This window comes from Mycteria americana, chromosome Z, assembly GCF_035582795.1.
Source record: "Mycteria americana isolate JAX WOST 10 ecotype Jacksonville Zoo and Gardens chromosome Z, USCA_MyAme_1.0, whole genome shotgun sequence".
NCBI lineage: Eukaryota > Metazoa > Chordata > Aves > Ciconiiformes > Ciconiidae > Mycteria > Mycteria americana.
Genome location: NC_134396.1, coordinates 17660532 through 17677201, shown reverse-complemented (window position 1 = coordinate 17677201; position 16670 = coordinate 17660532). Strand labels below are relative to the sequence as shown.

The following is a 16670-nucleotide window of genomic DNA, read 5'->3' as shown; positions in this document are numbered from 1 at the left end:
ATTATACATGCTGTTTCAGTTTTACCAAATACTTTCAATTAGGTACTGAGACACATAAAGCATAGACTACTGTCAAAACCTAAACCAAGAATACAGCATTCCTAGGTATGGTGATTAACAAAGCATTTTGCTCTCCATTAAATCAGGCATAAAGCCTGATTTTTATTAGCTTAGAAGGGGAGCCCTCTGCCGGGCGAGGCACGGACGCGCAATGTTCCTCCCGTGCGACAGACAGATCCGCTCTCCCCGGGACAGACGGCCTTCTGCACACTCCAAACCACGCTCGGTGCTGCCGATAGTCCAGCCAAGCCCGTGACATGATGCAGAAAAGTCCTGACAAGGGACGGAGTTCCTACGTGTTTGTGTCCCCAAGACACTACCGAAAGCCTGAACACCGCAGCAGTCCAGGGGAGCTTTATGTCCGATTCCAAGAGGAATGCTACCACGCTTGCTAATATTTTGTACAGCTAAAAGCAAAGTGTCTGCATCTTAGCAATACTGCCAGGACTCTCACCCCATCACCAGCAAGTGAGCAGTTATGCATAAGGCGGTCTCATTACCTCACTCATTCTTAGCTATGACCCTGTGAGTAGTAAGACCTACCTCTTCATGCTTAAAACTGCAGTATTTCACAGCTTGAGACATTATTTACAATGTTATTTACAAGCCTGGGAAGCAGGAATAAACTGGGATAGACAGTCTAGACGAACCAGCTCAGCTTGAGTTAGTGCACAGGCCATTAGAGGTTTCAATTCATCCATACAGGACAGCAGCTCCTTCCCACCGCTGCAGTAGCTCTTCCTCTGCGCCTCACCAGCCCGTCTGCCCACAATGCCACCAGTTCCCCACGTCCCCTTGCTCTCCCTCCACGTCCCCCTTCCTCTTTGCCTTCCTGCAATAATACCCACCTTAATCTTACACACTCAAAGCCATTCCACACTCCTTAACACCCCCTGATCCCGAGAGGAGCCCCATCTCCGCGAGTTCCTCCCAAAAATCCCCTCCCAACTCTCCCATTGTCTCACCTTCCTCTGTACGACCTGCCTTCCCAGCTACCACCTCCAAACCGGCCATGCTGCCCCGACCACCCACCACGCCCCATGGACGGCTCTGGGACCTGCATCCAGGGCAGGTCTCCTCCAGACGAGAAAGCTAGGAGCCTTTATGACCCTTGAAAATGAACTGAAAAAACCATCCAATCTTCTATACCTCCAAATAGAGCCTATTTTTCAATATTTACTTCTAAACGAACATGCACCTTCACACCTCTGTATGATGTGTGAGATTCTGTGAGACATAAGCAGCACTGTTAGCTCTAATCTGTTACAATTGAGATATTTTCTTCTACTACTACCATTTTGAACAGCATATTTAGAGATGTGCACTTTGTTTCTGACTGTAAAATCAGCATTACTCTTTAAATTAAAACCTGTATGGCTGTTCATCAAGTTGGGGTGTTAAAACGGGATGCTAAATCACCTAGCTTGCCCACTAACACCATCTTTTGGCTCTATGACTGATAAACTCGAAGAATGAGACAGGAATCAGAAAATGGATCTGGTTACCAATGATTCAGAACACCAACCATTTCTCCAATCTTACTTGTCCTGCAACATTATTTTGTCTTCACCTACTACACGCATAGGCAAAATGTCTTCACCTACTACACACACAGGTGTTTTAACTTTAGGACTTTAAGTTTTGTGGAGAGCTACGCACTAGTCTAATTCACAAACTAAAATGCATAGTCTGCTGTTGAACACTCTGACAGAGAAAAAAAAAAAAATCAGTCCAGAGTTGTTCTGTGATAAAAAAATCAAGTAATGGCCTAGGAGTAACTCCTGTTTTTACATTACAATGTGCACAGCATCACTCTAGCTATAAGATGGCCAATTAAAGATGCCCATTTCAGATATTAATTTTAAAATATGTTAACACATAAGGTCCAATTGCATACTTTCTATTGCTCTGAGGCAAGAAGGATAATTAGTGGGTGATGCGATAAGAAAAAACCCCAAAGTTGTGCAAAGATCTCCTCCCTATTCAGATCAGTTATCTCCAACACTACATTTAATGTATCTATGTACTGTGTAACATACCACTAAAACTTCATGCACAGCTCATTTTAGAATGTTTTCATTCAGGCTTGAGAATAACAGAAAGAAAAAAGAAAGGAGGAAGCTATCACTCCAGCTTGTGAAAAAGAGAAGAAACCTGGCAGCATCGGCTTTCCTGTTATGGCTTAGTTGTCATTACACTATTTTCAACAAGTAAGAGTCTTTCTGCTTAAAACCTCTTAACTTCTGCACTTTTAAAATTCTACTATAGATTGTCATTCTCCGAACACCTACTTGACAAATAAGTTATCTTTTCTAGAAATCTTCCTTTTATTACAATGCCTCTAAGCAATTTTTATGGAAACTCAAGCCACTACAAGCAATAATCTTGAAGATGATAATTCTGAAAAATACATCTTAGAGTCTTCTAGGAGAACTATAAAAACAGAGAACTTCAGATGATCAGGTCACTGAATGATTTTTGTGTGGAAAACAGAGTCATGTCCTAATCCTGTAAATTTACATAACATTCTATTAAGACTCAACTTTTGAAAATTATTCAAGCGTTTTACAGGCCTAAGAGCAGAGGCTCGCTAACCATCGATGACAAAGCTTGAAAATTTGTATCTGAGGTTTTTTTCAGCATATTAATAGATGTGCAAATGTTCTACTAAAAAACATGCCACTGCCCAGAATGGACTTTGAAATGCACAGGGAGGGAGTTCTGTGTTTGTAACAGATCATATGAAAAATCCCAGGAGGACCATCAAAATAAACTATTGCATTACAAAATATTTATTAATGCAGAATCAATATTAAAAAAAGCAGATGTTAGATTATAATTATTAATGTAGTGTCAAACCCTATAAATCTGATGGATATAGCCACATTTCTTCAAGCACCCTAATGATACTCTCAAGATGACTAGACTCCTTGTCCTCATTAGTAGTTCTAACATCAACACATTTCACTTTTATACTTTCCTCATATGAAGCAACTCAGGATGATATGCAACCAAGTGTTCTCTTAAGTGCAAGTTAAGAAACTCTCACTTTGAAACTTAAGAAACTCTCATGGTTGACCCTACCTTTGTAACCTCCCAATCAGTGCCTCTAGCCATATAAATTTACATACTCTAAAGCATTTGCAAGCATATAGTTTAAAAAAAATGTTATTAGCAAACTCTTTAGAATATTAGAGGATTCAATAACATACTTTGCTTTTTAAGGCTTATAACAGGTTGCACATAGTTAGCAGCTCTGTCTTGCTCCTACCAAATATGTGATTTAAAAACGGGGATTTTTGCATAAATTAGAGGTGGGTTTTACTGTTTGTTGACTAAATTAGATGCTAAATTACAGAATCAATACAAATATAATCTAACTTTCCTGAATGGCATTTTAATATTTTCTGTGTTGTTTATTGATATTGATAAATAAATCTTTTGAGTCTCTGGATTAAAAAATACATATATGTAAATAAAGGGGGAAATCTTACTTTCTTCCAATGATCTCTATGGGGTACTGTAGTTCTAAGAAAATTTGCCTGGGAGTAGAGTGAGAGTTAAATAAAATCTCCAGAATTTACCCTCCCCCCCCCACCCCCGACTGTATGATATGCATTCTGTTGGTTTACAGGTCTTAAAAATTCACAATTCCTGTTCAGTTTTTACTGAAAAAGAAATGAAAGTCCTAAGGCTGTACAAACTATGGGTACTAAAATGATTTTAATGAGAAAGACAACTTCTTATTAAAAAGTTAGTGCACACCACTATAGAACATATGAACAACTTCTACATAGTTCTGTAATTATGCACTTTTGCATTAAGTTTGATTAAAAAAGAAAAACAGCAAGCATTTACTGTCATTAAGTTGAATTTTAATATTTAATAAAACAAAGGTATATAACTTTTAAAATTAAAAATAGTTTTTACCTGGTACAGGCTGTCTCTCATTCCATTCACTTGTGATTAAAACCTCTAGGATTTTTATGTGGTGTTCAGTATTATCAGAGCTGCAAGAGATAGAGTAGACAGTAAGAAGAAAAATGCAAAAGTTTACATTAGAATTAGTAAAAAAACATTGGAAACATCTACAACAATGCCCTCCACATTAGAAGTAAGGTCAGAAAATTAATTCATTAAACTTAATTTTGTATATAACTAACCCATATTTACAGTACAAAATATAATAAAGATGACCCACATACCTTGCTATCTGGAATTTGAAAAGCAGAGGGCTGAAAATTTCAGCCAGAGACCTTGCATTCAAGAGATTTTTGCTGGAGGCTTGACAAACTCTGAGGAAATGTTTGAGCAAATACTGGAGTGTGAGCCAATACTGGGGAGGTATATTTGGAGATCTGATGAGTTTCTTCAGCAACTGAGCATATTCCTCTGAGCTCTGCACTTCTGCAAGCAAACAGATAAAAGGCTCTTGATATCAGCACAGGAACATTCAACAAGTAAAATGAAACTATATATGACTCCTTTGGAAGCATCAATTTTACAGAAAAAAAATAATTCTGTCCTTCGTTAGTGCTGTAAGACTTCTTCTTTTGAAAACAGTGAAATGCTCAGGGAAGAGTAAAGAACAAGCATTTAAAAGTCAAATGGAAACAGATACGCATTTTGGTAAAAACCACAATGTGTTCAGAGTGTACTGGTAGAAGTCTGTCTTGTGTTTAGCGTCACACATGATTGGGTAATTCTGAGATGCACTAGATAAGTCTCACAGGTGCTGTTCTAACTTTGAAGGTTACCAGTAACAATATCCTGTCCTGAGCTAAATAACAGAATACTTGGCCCACGTGCTGAAAGCCTGTAAGCTGTACTTGTTTGAAATGACCACTGTAGATGATGAATCTTACATGCATGTATTTCTCACTTCATAATCTGCAACTCCCAATGTACTGCAGAACACCATGACCTCTACCACATTTACTTTGTCAGCACTGATAAAAAGTTAAAAATTAGCTTTCTGCATACAGATAAGTCCTTGATTTTTCCCCCCAGTTTTTCTATAGTCATTCTCCTTACAAAAATGAAGAGAACTGTGTTATCCCTTATATTTTTCATTATGCTTACCTAAAAAGGTAAGTAAATAATGCATGTCTAGATCTGAATTGAAACAGCTTTCATCAAAAGTGCTGAAGGTATATGTTTTCTGAGATGCTGCCAGGTTGTGCAGAATCTTCCCTGTTCTGTGGGTGACAGCTAGACCACTGGATAGTCATAATGCTAATAAAAGCTTTTTTCTTTGACATTTGAAATAATGTGATAATCATACCTTGAGCTGCAGAAATCATGTCACTGTAAACAGCTGCTGGAATGATGGAATTTGGCAGGTCCAGGAGATACCTCTTGAGAGCATCTGATAAAGTGTGCACATCAAATGTCTCTAAATCCAACGAAGAGGCATCTAAAGAGAAAGAGCAACATACTTTTTAGACATTGGAAACTGGAAAAAATATACAGGCTCATGATACTAGGGCTTTATACCAAGCTAAACCTGCTAACTTATATCTGGTTTACAGGGAACAACTTGTAAGAAAGAATGTAAGACACAAAGAAACATCTCTGAGATGAAGAACGTATGGTGCTCAACACCATGCCCAAGCCCTTGGCATGTGATGAACCAAATGGCTTCCACAGCTGTGTGTGGCCTTCTGTCACATACAGTGCAGGGCTGAACTCAGAATAATGGTAGTGACTTGCTGCATGTTGGCAATATTACGGAAATTTTTTAACAGGTCGCTGTTATTTAACAGAATATTTTTAACAGGTCTCATTTTACCTGTAAATATTTTGTGTAAGAAGTAAGTATTAATCAAGGGTTTGGGCAAATGCAGCTTCTCCACTGGTAGCTACTTCTATTATGACTGGAAGTTTGATTAACAACTTGGGGCTCCAAGTCTGTGAATATTTATGTGAGTAAGTTGAAACAAATATACACGTACAGAACTGGGTGCTGGGTGTTTTATGCAGCTGTTAGGATTTATCTTATAAAACTTGATATCCTTCCAGGATAGTTATGACTTGGGCTAAGGTTTAGGAGTGTCACATAAAGGACTACTTGTTAGCACTGGAGCAAGGACTATCAGCAGCAAAAATAAAAATAGGAGAATACAGAAATGCTTACTTAGTGCAAGCAAGATTAGGGTTCATCTTAAAACATGAAACTCTGGCACAGTAAAGTCCTAAATGTTTACAAAGGTCCAGATTTGGTACAAGAATTGAGAGGTACTAATGCTGACCAACTTTATAGGCTAGCCAAGTCCCCTGTAAAATAATTCCCACATCTATTTGGCTAGTTTAAACCAAATTCAACAAGGAGGTAGGAATCAGATATGTGGTGTGTCTACACATACTGTGAAAAAAGGCAGTCAAGAGGGGGTAATGAGAGACTTAATGTTCCTCCACCTCCTTTCTGTTTTCCCCAAAGGAAAGCTTGCAGGATGAGCTCAATTCTTATCAGACACCAAAGACTTTACATGAGAAAAAAGACACTATGAATGGCTCACATGATAAAATACTTGAAGTATGGGTATGAATTCTACAAGAGCAATCATGTGTCAGAGAATCCAATCACAAATTCCTAAGAAACAGTTTTCATTAGTTTTACTGCTCACAGGATGTTTTTTATTTCATAAGTCAAGTTAAATCCTGGTTCTTTCAGTATTGACCCATTCTCTGAAGTATATCCCAAATTATTATAATGAATACATGAGTAAGAATAAACTTGTGGTACTCTGCAACTCTTTGGGTGTAATGTCATAAAAAGATCTGAACTCTTCCATCTGCTGAGCTGGCCAGATGCAAGTCAGCTTTGATTTTGGAGCTAGATAGCACTGTGTTGAAGCTAACAGACAGTTATCCAATTAAGATGGAGAGCATTTTAACCATAAGCAGAACAGCACACTAAGGCAGTTCACAACTTTGAGACCAAAGACAACTTTGCTCTCTGAATTAGCACTCTGCTAATTCAAAGAAAGTGGGTGGAGGAGATGAGATCTGTCTGTACCCATGTATGTGGACACCCACTGCACCAGCTCTGTCCTGGAAGATTCTGATCCTATCTTAAAGAGAACTCAAAGATACAGTGTTACTAAAGGGTAAAGTCCTGTTTTCTTTTCTCAAATCTAATTACATTTTAAATAAGAATACATGTAAACCACAAGTTCTTGATCTCAGGAGACAGATGAACCTTTCATAAAAGCACACCTCAGTTTAGAGACTTAAAAAGGGATTCAGATAAATTAAGAGATACATTCATATTGGTGCCACAGAAAATCTGGATTTATCTGGACTGGAAAATATAATTACAATACTAAAAATATGGCTTAGGCTGCTAGCACCATGTGCATGTCTCCTCTCCCTGCTTGCTGCACTCATACTTCTTCACTCCCATCACAATCAGCAGAGGACAGGATGCTCTTTTGATTTGAAGGAACAGACAACTCATAGTATCATCTCTTGTTAATTTTGTTAATATTTGCAATTACTAAAAACTAAAAGAGCTAATTCACAGTTTGAGTTTGCTTCCTTTATCCCTTTGGCAACATGGCATGTAACAAGTTTCATTATCTAGCTCTTACATTTTTGTGCTCTTTTATGCAAGTGGAAGCTCACACCCTGCATTGCACTCCAGCTTGCAAAGGCATTGTCAAGCACTCCTTACAGTATCTCCTGATCTCTCATAGTGCAACTGAGTGTTGTCATGCCAGTATATTCTGGCCTGAAGCAGAAATAGAGAGTACCAAAAAGAGAAGGAAACATAGTTCAGGAAACTTGAACAACTATGTGGTGTTAGTGGTATAGCTGCATTTTACTGTCCAAAACCTAAGAACCCAGCCTACTGCAGCAACACAAATTCAATTATCTCTTTCCCTTCCAGCATCATCTCTGTAGCAGGCAGGGAATGTGCAGCTATTGCCCCTCCACCTACTGGACCAAAAAAATGCACACACAGAACTGTATGTAAACAAATGGCTATTCGTTTGCAAAATAATAACCTGCAGCCTTACAGAAATAGTATATCTTTATCTTGCTTCTGAACAAAACACCTTGTTTTTCTCTGTACAGCTAGATTGTCAGTCCTTGAAGAAGCGAGTGACCAAGAAATGACTAAAATAATTATTCCTGGAAAAAAACATGCAGTGGAGCCATGAAAAAAAGACAATCTGTAAAAGTGAAAAATACCTTTCGTATTAAGTGTAAAAGTTAGAAACCCTTTTTACATATATTTGTCTTTTTAATACCGTATTATTCAGAACCAGAACATATATAAGCTGAGTAGGGGAACAAAGAAAAGAGGAGCAGTCTGACCACAAAATCTGTCTAGTTCTGTAAGGAAGAGAACTGTACTTACCACATTCGAAAATTTGTCTTAATTCTGCTGAGCTGCTTGAGCCTTGTGTTCCATACAAAGTTGAGCACTCCAGACCTTCAAAACAAAATCGATGGGATACATTAATATTCCAATGACTGTTGCCATGACACAACATAGTTCTGTTTTCTTCAAATAAGTACTTACAGTATAAATTAGCAACATTCTCCCACCACCATCCACCTACCACACTACAAAATGTGATTGCTTTTTAAGGCTGTAAGACACCTCTTTGTACATGCAAACTGCTGGGTCTGCAGAAAGAGCTGGCCAAGGAAGATCAGAGATGCCAGCAGTCCCACATATCCTGTACAACCCTCCACGGCTGGCTGTAAAAGTCCAGGACTAGGAACAGATTCACATACACCAGGAAAGAAAACAGCTTGCAGGAGCAACAGAGGAGCCAGATCTTCCTTTATACTCTACATGCCAGCTGGAAACACCAGGTCTTTCAGGTGGATAAGAAATGAGCAATCTCAGTCAGGCTACCCCACAGCAATGGGACAGGGACATGACAAAAGTTCTGACACATCCTAATTAGCTTTAAAGATTTAATGGAGACTTCTAAGTTACAAGCATGCCTAACCTTTGGTACCCTATGCAGTCAACAGAGACAGAGAGCCCCTTCTATCGGACAGGTAATCCTTAGGTCACCTTCAACTATCCACAGAGCCCATAACCTCACAGTCTATGTGGGGTGAGTGTCACATCACTGCTGTGAGAGAAAATGTCTGTATATGTCACATAATATGTCTGATAATCCACCTGAATAAAAGACACCAATATAGTGTTTTCATGTGAAAGATACTGTTTACAACTTTCCTACTTCAGAGAAAATAGAGAAGACACAAGGAAAGAGACCATACACAGGGATGCAGAGCGCCAACAATTTAATAGTATCAGTGGTGTTTCCTGGAAGCAGTGGTTGCTTATGCAAACTGTTGCTAAATACTGGCCCTTCTCATTGATACTAGCAAGCTCCTACTCATTGAGGAAAGGCTTATGTTCTCTTAAAGTGCCAGAGCAGTATGTGAGAACCTATGTCCCCAAGGACAGTGGCCTGAGTTCGATCAGGATACCACTTATCCTCTCGCTCCCCGGCTGTAAGGCCACTGAATGAGAAGGACCCATTGAGCTGCTCCTTACCTCACCAGGACTATGAAGGTGACATCAGAGGAAGAGCCAGGAGGAGAGAAATAGGGCAAAAGAGGCAAGACATAGTAGAAGAAAGGGGAAGGCCTCAAAAGGATGGAAAGACATCAACAGAGGAAAGCAGGAGAGCAAAAACCCATAAAAATAACACTGGCTGCTCAGCATACAGCAGCAATAAAGAACTGGCTCGTGAAGCATAAAAACAGCTCTTGTAACTTTTCATATTTAATTCTTTTTTTTCCCCGCTTTGGGGCAAAACGTTGCTTGTTTGGCTGTGTATCCAATTTGGATACATGGCATCGTAACAAACATGGTTACAATGGCATTTCCATAACCAACTTAAGGTGCTTATTGGTTAGAAAAAGCAAAGCAATACCAAACCCTTCCCCCTTACCTTTCAATAATACTTATATTAGTTGAGTTATTACATGTCATTTGAGTTTAGCTTTGTTTTTGCTCCTACAGTCCAAGTAGCCTCTACTGAGCAGAAACCAATGCAACAAACCTTAAATGAGATTATTTCATATCTGTTGAGTAATGTGATGCATTAGCAGCTCTAGAAAGAGGAGATGCCACCTCTGGATCTGATTCTGCAGTCTTGGCTCACATAAGTAACAAAAAACCTTGCTAGATCATTCTTCAGCCTACCTTTTTTTTCAATTGTCTCCACTATCTTGATAAGAATTGGTGGAGCAACATCAGGAGGTGCAAACTGCTCCGTAAGGTCTGGAAGTGAAAAAGCTGTAAAAGAAAAAGAAGAAAAATAAGCCAAGCTATAGTTGAATGCAATTTCTGTTTATGGAAGTCATGACACATAATGCAACCAGTTAATTTTTAAGTATGAAACAAACATCCCAATTGTCAGGCCTAAACGAGAACACTCCACAAGTAATCAGAAAGCTGAATACAAATGATGACAATTGCATTTTTATAGCATTTTCTTTTAGGGACCTCAGTCAGTCTTAGAATCACTCTCCATATTGCCTAGGAAAAGAAAACACAATAACATTTTGCAATCTATGGATGGGCAGAAATACAATGCAAGAAAGAAAAAATCTTTTGGTTTGAAACATTTACATCCAGTGTGCACCAGATGAGGGAGCTAAACACATCACCATCTGGGAGTTGCCGATTCCCTGGGTAAAACAGACTTACAAAGGCCTGAAATAGCAGTAGAAACAAGTATTTCACACTCATACAAAAGTTTGATAACTTCTGTTTGCTTTCAATTTTCAAGCATACTATTAACAGTATAGTTTTCTTGAAGCAAGAATTTTCTTTTCTACAATGACTGGTTAAGAATAAATAGCAGTATAATCAGAAAGGGACATTTTGCAGATTCAAACAAACCTGCATACAGATTTTATACAGTCAGTTTTCATGCAATCCAGTTTCTTCACGGAGAGAACATACTGTATAAAGGAATGTTCTGGCTCTGTGATGTGAGGGATGATCTAACTCTAAATGCACTATTTTTGCCAAAAGAGTAATTCAAAAGTTTTAAAGCGGTCCTGTTTAACTCTTGGAAAGCAAGAATGTTTATATAAAGATATTATTAAACTACTGCCAGAAACATCTGGCATAGTTTGATGGATCATGATTGATAAACAAAGCTTAATCACTGAAGTAAAAGTTGCCAGTTGCCTAAGCGATGGTGATCTCTGCCCAATTAAACTCACCATGGACAAACAGAGAGCAATTCTTAAATGCAAATGCACATATGTGCCTGCATGCATATGTATACATACATGCATGCGCATGCACACACCGTTATTTCTAGAAGACTGAAACTGAACAAATTTATCAGGAGAACGAAGTAGAAGGAGAAAAAGAAAAATAACACAACAGCAAAATATGAATAGAGAGTTTTTAATGAAAAACGTTGAGATAGCAAAAAAAATTAAATATATCACAACTGAGAAAGAGGAAGCAGACAATTTTGGCTGAGAATTCATCCTATTTTGGAAGCAACAATTATATAACTTCCTAAAAATACAAACAATTTAAAAGTGGTAAGACAGCAAGGAAGGTACAGAAGACGTTTAAAAGTGCAGAAAACTGAGGAGAGAAATGAAAGACAATAAATAATAATTATTTACGAACTAGTAATGGAAGTGGAGCATACTGGGACACTGAGACATGTCCCCTGCAAAAATAAGCAGAATGATAGTATGATAATGATGAAATACTTTCTAGTCGATTCATAACTGAGAAGGACATTAGAAAAACATCTGTTAGTCATAACAGTTTAACTTAGGAGGCCCAGAAAATGAGCATTCAGGAGTCCCAAAAGAGTTGCCTAAGAAGATCTCTGGCCTGCTGATGTTACTTTTTAATGACTCGTGGAAAATCAGAGCAATTCCTGGGGATCAAAAGAGTTCTAATGCCTGATCCGCGCTCTGAAAGGACAAGTAAGATGACTACATGCTAGTTACATTATCAGTCCCGGGCAAAATAAAGGAAAACCTGATACTAGACTCATACGATAAAGCAATAAAAGACAGCGCTGTAACTAAGGATTGTCTGCATAGCTTTTCAGAGGATAGGTTCTGTTAAAAACCACACTACTTCCTTTCTTGGTGGCACGATAGTTAGCTGAAAAATGCAAATGAGTAGACATCATAAACTCTGAAGTTTTGTCAGATAGTTGACTTAGTATAACACTGTGATTAAAAGTTAAATTCAAAGAAAGCACATGTTATATAGGTGTAGCTAACCAGCAGATCTCTAAGTATAGTTATTAATGCAGAACAAGCTACTCAAGGAAGGAATGGACTTTTCATCTCTTTACATCTTCAAACCACTTTCAGGTTCCATCGCAACACCTCTTTTAGCTTAACATCATATCTGCTTTATCAAACATAAGTTGGCCTCAAATGGAAGATGCTGCACTCCAAGCAGCCTCTGCTGAAGCATGCTGAAATACAGACCATTTGATTTGTAATATTCAGATTGAATAGTTCCTTTCGACCCCAAACTATGAATCTATCTCATGATGAGGGTAAATCTATTGAAAGAATAAATGAAAAATCAGATCAGAGTCATCTCAAAGGGTATGCTATGAAAATACTCAAATTACGAGATACTAATAGACTCACAGAATGCTAACGACATAAAATGCATCCCTTACATGGTAGCAGAGGAAGAATAGGTTTTAAGAACAGAGTTTACATATTTTTACTTATGAGAGTAACTTTCTGCTCCCTTATGTAGCTAGTTACATTAAGTACCTTTCTCTCTCTTGCGTAACAGCACTGAAATTGCATCATCTCTGAACGAAGATGCTCATCTCTTAATTCCAGCTGGAGGCAGAGTGCAGCAACAGTCAACAGTCTAAACTGATACTGAGGAAAGAAAGGAGAGACAAAGAAGGAGAAATAGAGACAGAGGATGGAAGTCAAACCTGACAGACATTTGAAATATTGCAGGTGACAGCTCGGCAGTTCAGGGATGGTCCATCCAGGCTACTGAGCAACAGAGAATGATGCTTTCTTGCATTAACCAAACTGTGCCTTGAAATGATGGCAAGAGAAACACTCCAAATACCTATAAACAAGGTGTATTTAGAAAAATAATTCCATTTCCCACTAGATTTAGATTTTCTACATGAGCAATGGAGTCCAAGCAAAGCAAAAAGGAGAACCCAATATCAGGGGAAGACTTCAGTTCATGGCAAGAAGCCCTTGCAGGGTGAAGAAAGACACTACAGTTTGTCTCCATGGGACATAAAGAATGGGGTGGATGTAGAACTTACCCAGATTACCTAAACACAGAGTGCCTCTTCCTGCAACCTACCTGACGCTCCATGCTTTTCATCTACACTTTAAGCAGGATCTTACCTTACAAACTAGGTTTGTATCATAATCTGTTACAGAATCTCATCATTGTACAGTATTCTTGGATCAATAATACACTTAGTGAAAGTGAAAGGCTCTGGAAGCTATGCATTTACCTTTATATTTACGCAAAATCTATAATATGTCTACAGAAAATACGTATGTAAAGCAAACATCACATTGGTCAAAAGGAAAGATTTCCAACACTCCTCTACTACCCTAAAATATGCAATTGGAAAAATATTAAAATTTTAGGAGTTCAGAGGATTTCTGATGTCTCTTCCCTATACCCCATTCCTTTTCTCCAAAACTGGAAATTTCTATCTACCAGAGACATTACTGAACTTTTAGATATGAAGAGAGCCTTTAAAATAATGACAATCTATTCCATAAATACATAAACTGTAAAATATTTGTGTATTTGACTGAAAACTCAGGATATTCACCTCTCTTTTAATACTATGCACACACAGGTGAGTATATGCTCTACAGCAAAAAGACACACACAATGGCAGATACAAAACCTGCAGTTACCTTCAATGCAGCAATGACAGAAGAATACATCTAAGTCACACAGTTATAGTGCTCAGCAACATTGAAAAAAGCATTCACTTCATCAGCATGTAGGAGATGGCATTAACAAATTAAAATCATTTAACCTCCCACCTGTTCTAGGATTTCCTACTCATTGCGCCACCTCCAATATAATTAACTCATAGCATCATACTGACTTGTACTTTGAACTCCCCAACTTTTGCACAAAATAAAAAATTGTGTTCATTTAAAGGCGAAAGGCCTCATGAAACACACATCTGTCAGAAAAAAAACCAAACTTCAAAGTACTTACAGAACTGAAGCCAGTTTTTAACATTTACACAGAAGACAGTCAAATTTGAGAACAGTGCCCTTCAATTTCAAAATGCTGAGAGGAAATGACAGATGCTAAACTGAAGAAAACTACACCTGATTTTGGAAAGAAACAATTTGACTCCCAGAGCCAGAATACAAGATATCCTTGAAGAAGTCTTGATTCTAGATTAGGTGTTCCAGAAGAAAACTCAGCATGCATATTAAGATCTACAGAGGGAAAGGAAAACTTTTCAGATAGGTCAGTTTTAGTAAAAGAGAAGAGAACGAAAGCCACATGCAACCTGCATTTAGTACCTGATTTCAAAAGTATCTTTTGCTTTGAAGCATGCTGTAGCCCAGCACAGAGGTTTGGAGAACCAAATCCACTCTTAAGAATCTGAGCAACTTTGTAGATCCCTTTGCTACAATCCAGTATCAGTTTTTCACTTAAAGCAATCATTTTTTCCCCAAAATTCCTGTAATTTTTTTGAGATTCCACGGTTTCCAAAGTATTAAGGTTCTGAAAAGCTGTCATACGGTTTTCCTGTCTTCTTTCTAGTCACAAGTCTGGTAGTGGGTCTCCAGATAGTAAAGAAGCTTCTGATGACACATGATAAAAGCTAGATTTTCCACTAGTTCTATTTTTACCTTGCCACAGTGAGAACCAATGAGATGAACCACAAGCTAGGGTTCGCTCCAATCTGCGAACTCTTCCCTCTCCCTGATACAGACAGGCCTGAACAGCTCTAAGGCAACAGCAACGTGTGGGAGATGGGAGCATACCTTGTGTTCGAGGGTTGCCAACACAGCTACAAAGTGCAAGATGAAACCAGCACACAGCTGCACCTTTTGGAAGGGTTCTCAGTAAAAAGAGATATTTTAGATTTAGTACCTGGCAACGACAAGTGGAAATTTAAAGCTGGAATTTGACTTCAGATGCTTCTGAGCCAAATCTTTCGTTACTGCTAGAAGAATGAAAATGAATATAAAAAAAAAGAATATAACTTAAAATGTAACAATACACACCATGGAAAGGAGTTTAATTTCTAAGTATTTTACAGGAACTATATATTAACATTACTTGAATTTAGCTTTGAGTCAAGAAGATTACTCCATGCATGTTCTTTTTTCAGAAATCGCATTTAAGTTTGTGTATACATATTGCATTCGATGACAACACAGCTCTACATAAAAGTCTAATATTTGAGAGCTCAGGTCTTAAGATGATCATAACTGGCTTATGTGCATGAAGATACACTCTTTATGCATGCAACTGTATCCACTAACATAGTGAACTGTGCATCCATAGCTTTACACATATCCTTGCTTGAAAATCATACAATATGTCCAACTGTGAATGGTTTGACCAGCACTGAAATTAACTGTAATAAACATAAGTATATTAATTAACGCAGAAGAAGGAATGCAAAAGTAAGGGTCATTGTCAAGCAAGTTGTAAGAATGCCTCCAACAAGATTAGCCAGCAAACTATAAAGAAACAGTGGCTGATCAAGCACCTAAAATACTTTTGCCAGCGGCACCATCAGTGGCATAATGCATGACGAGGTGTGGACAATGGAGGGTTTTCCACAAAGTTCAACACCCATGCTTGCTATTGAAAATTCTGGGAAATGTGGGAGCTTGCTTTCTTGATTGAAGTGCTGATATTTAAGCAGTTATGTACTCTACAAGATAGGGGAAATAGAATTCAAAAAATGTTCCACTATTATCACCCATCTTTCCTGAAACAGAACCTGAATTTCAATAAGGATCCATAATGGCTGAATTTAATCACTTGTCAGTATACGATGTCAAATTCAAGTGAAGACGCATTGGAAACGAGGGCAGTTTGGCATTCCTGCACAGCCTTTAAGGCAGTGGTATGAATGGAGGTAGTCCCATGTACTCCTGCGTGCTGACTGCTAGTGACCCCCAGACCAGAGACAGCAGTGCTTCAGGAGACTGCACTGAGAACACACTGAAAGCCATGCCTGTGGAAACATGCGTTCAGATCCTGTAACACTGGAAAGCACCAGGAGGTGCCTCCACATGGGTGATGGCACAGCCCGATGCTTCTCATTGCCCTGGTGGCAGCTGGTCCAGATGCAGAGCCTCAGTGGTCACGGCCCCCTCAGCACCTGCTTTCATCAGCTGGGGAAGAAAGGCCACATGAACCTCACAAGCCGTCAGAGAGTGAAACAACTCTTATTGACACAAAACTCCTAACTTTTAGTGAGAGGGCATTTCATAGTCCATTTTAAGTTTCTTTATAGTCTTAAGAAGCATCAAGTTCCTGCAGAAACTTTCAGTAGAGCAGTATGCAAGATTAAAAAAACCTTAAACCCTATGGAGAAAGTTTCCATAGAGATCTGTGCTTTGGGTTCAATGCC

At 38.4% G+C, this 16670-nt stretch overlaps 1 protein-coding gene across 3 annotated transcripts in view; it reads right to left on the bottom strand.

Annotated features, from left to right (window-relative positions):
- The window catches only part of PIK3R1 (phosphoinositide-3-kinase regulatory subunit 1), a 58182-nt gene that overhangs the window by 13855 nt on the left and 27657 nt on the right, over window positions 1–16670 (bottom strand). For all 3 annotated transcript variants that reach the window (XM_075526408.1, XM_075526410.1, XM_075526409.1), the window contains exons 3-7: window positions 10244–10336; window positions 8426–8500; window positions 5345–5476; window positions 4266–4467; window positions 3991–4070 (exon numbers count right to left, since the gene is read on the bottom strand). In XM_075526408.1, the coding sequence (XP_075382523.1) occupies window positions 3991–4070; window positions 4266–4467; window positions 5345–5476; window positions 8426–8500; window positions 10244–10336 (582 nt within the window). The remainder of the gene's footprint in view (window positions 1–3990; window positions 4071–4265; window positions 4468–5344; window positions 5477–8425; window positions 8501–10243; window positions 10337–16670) is intronic.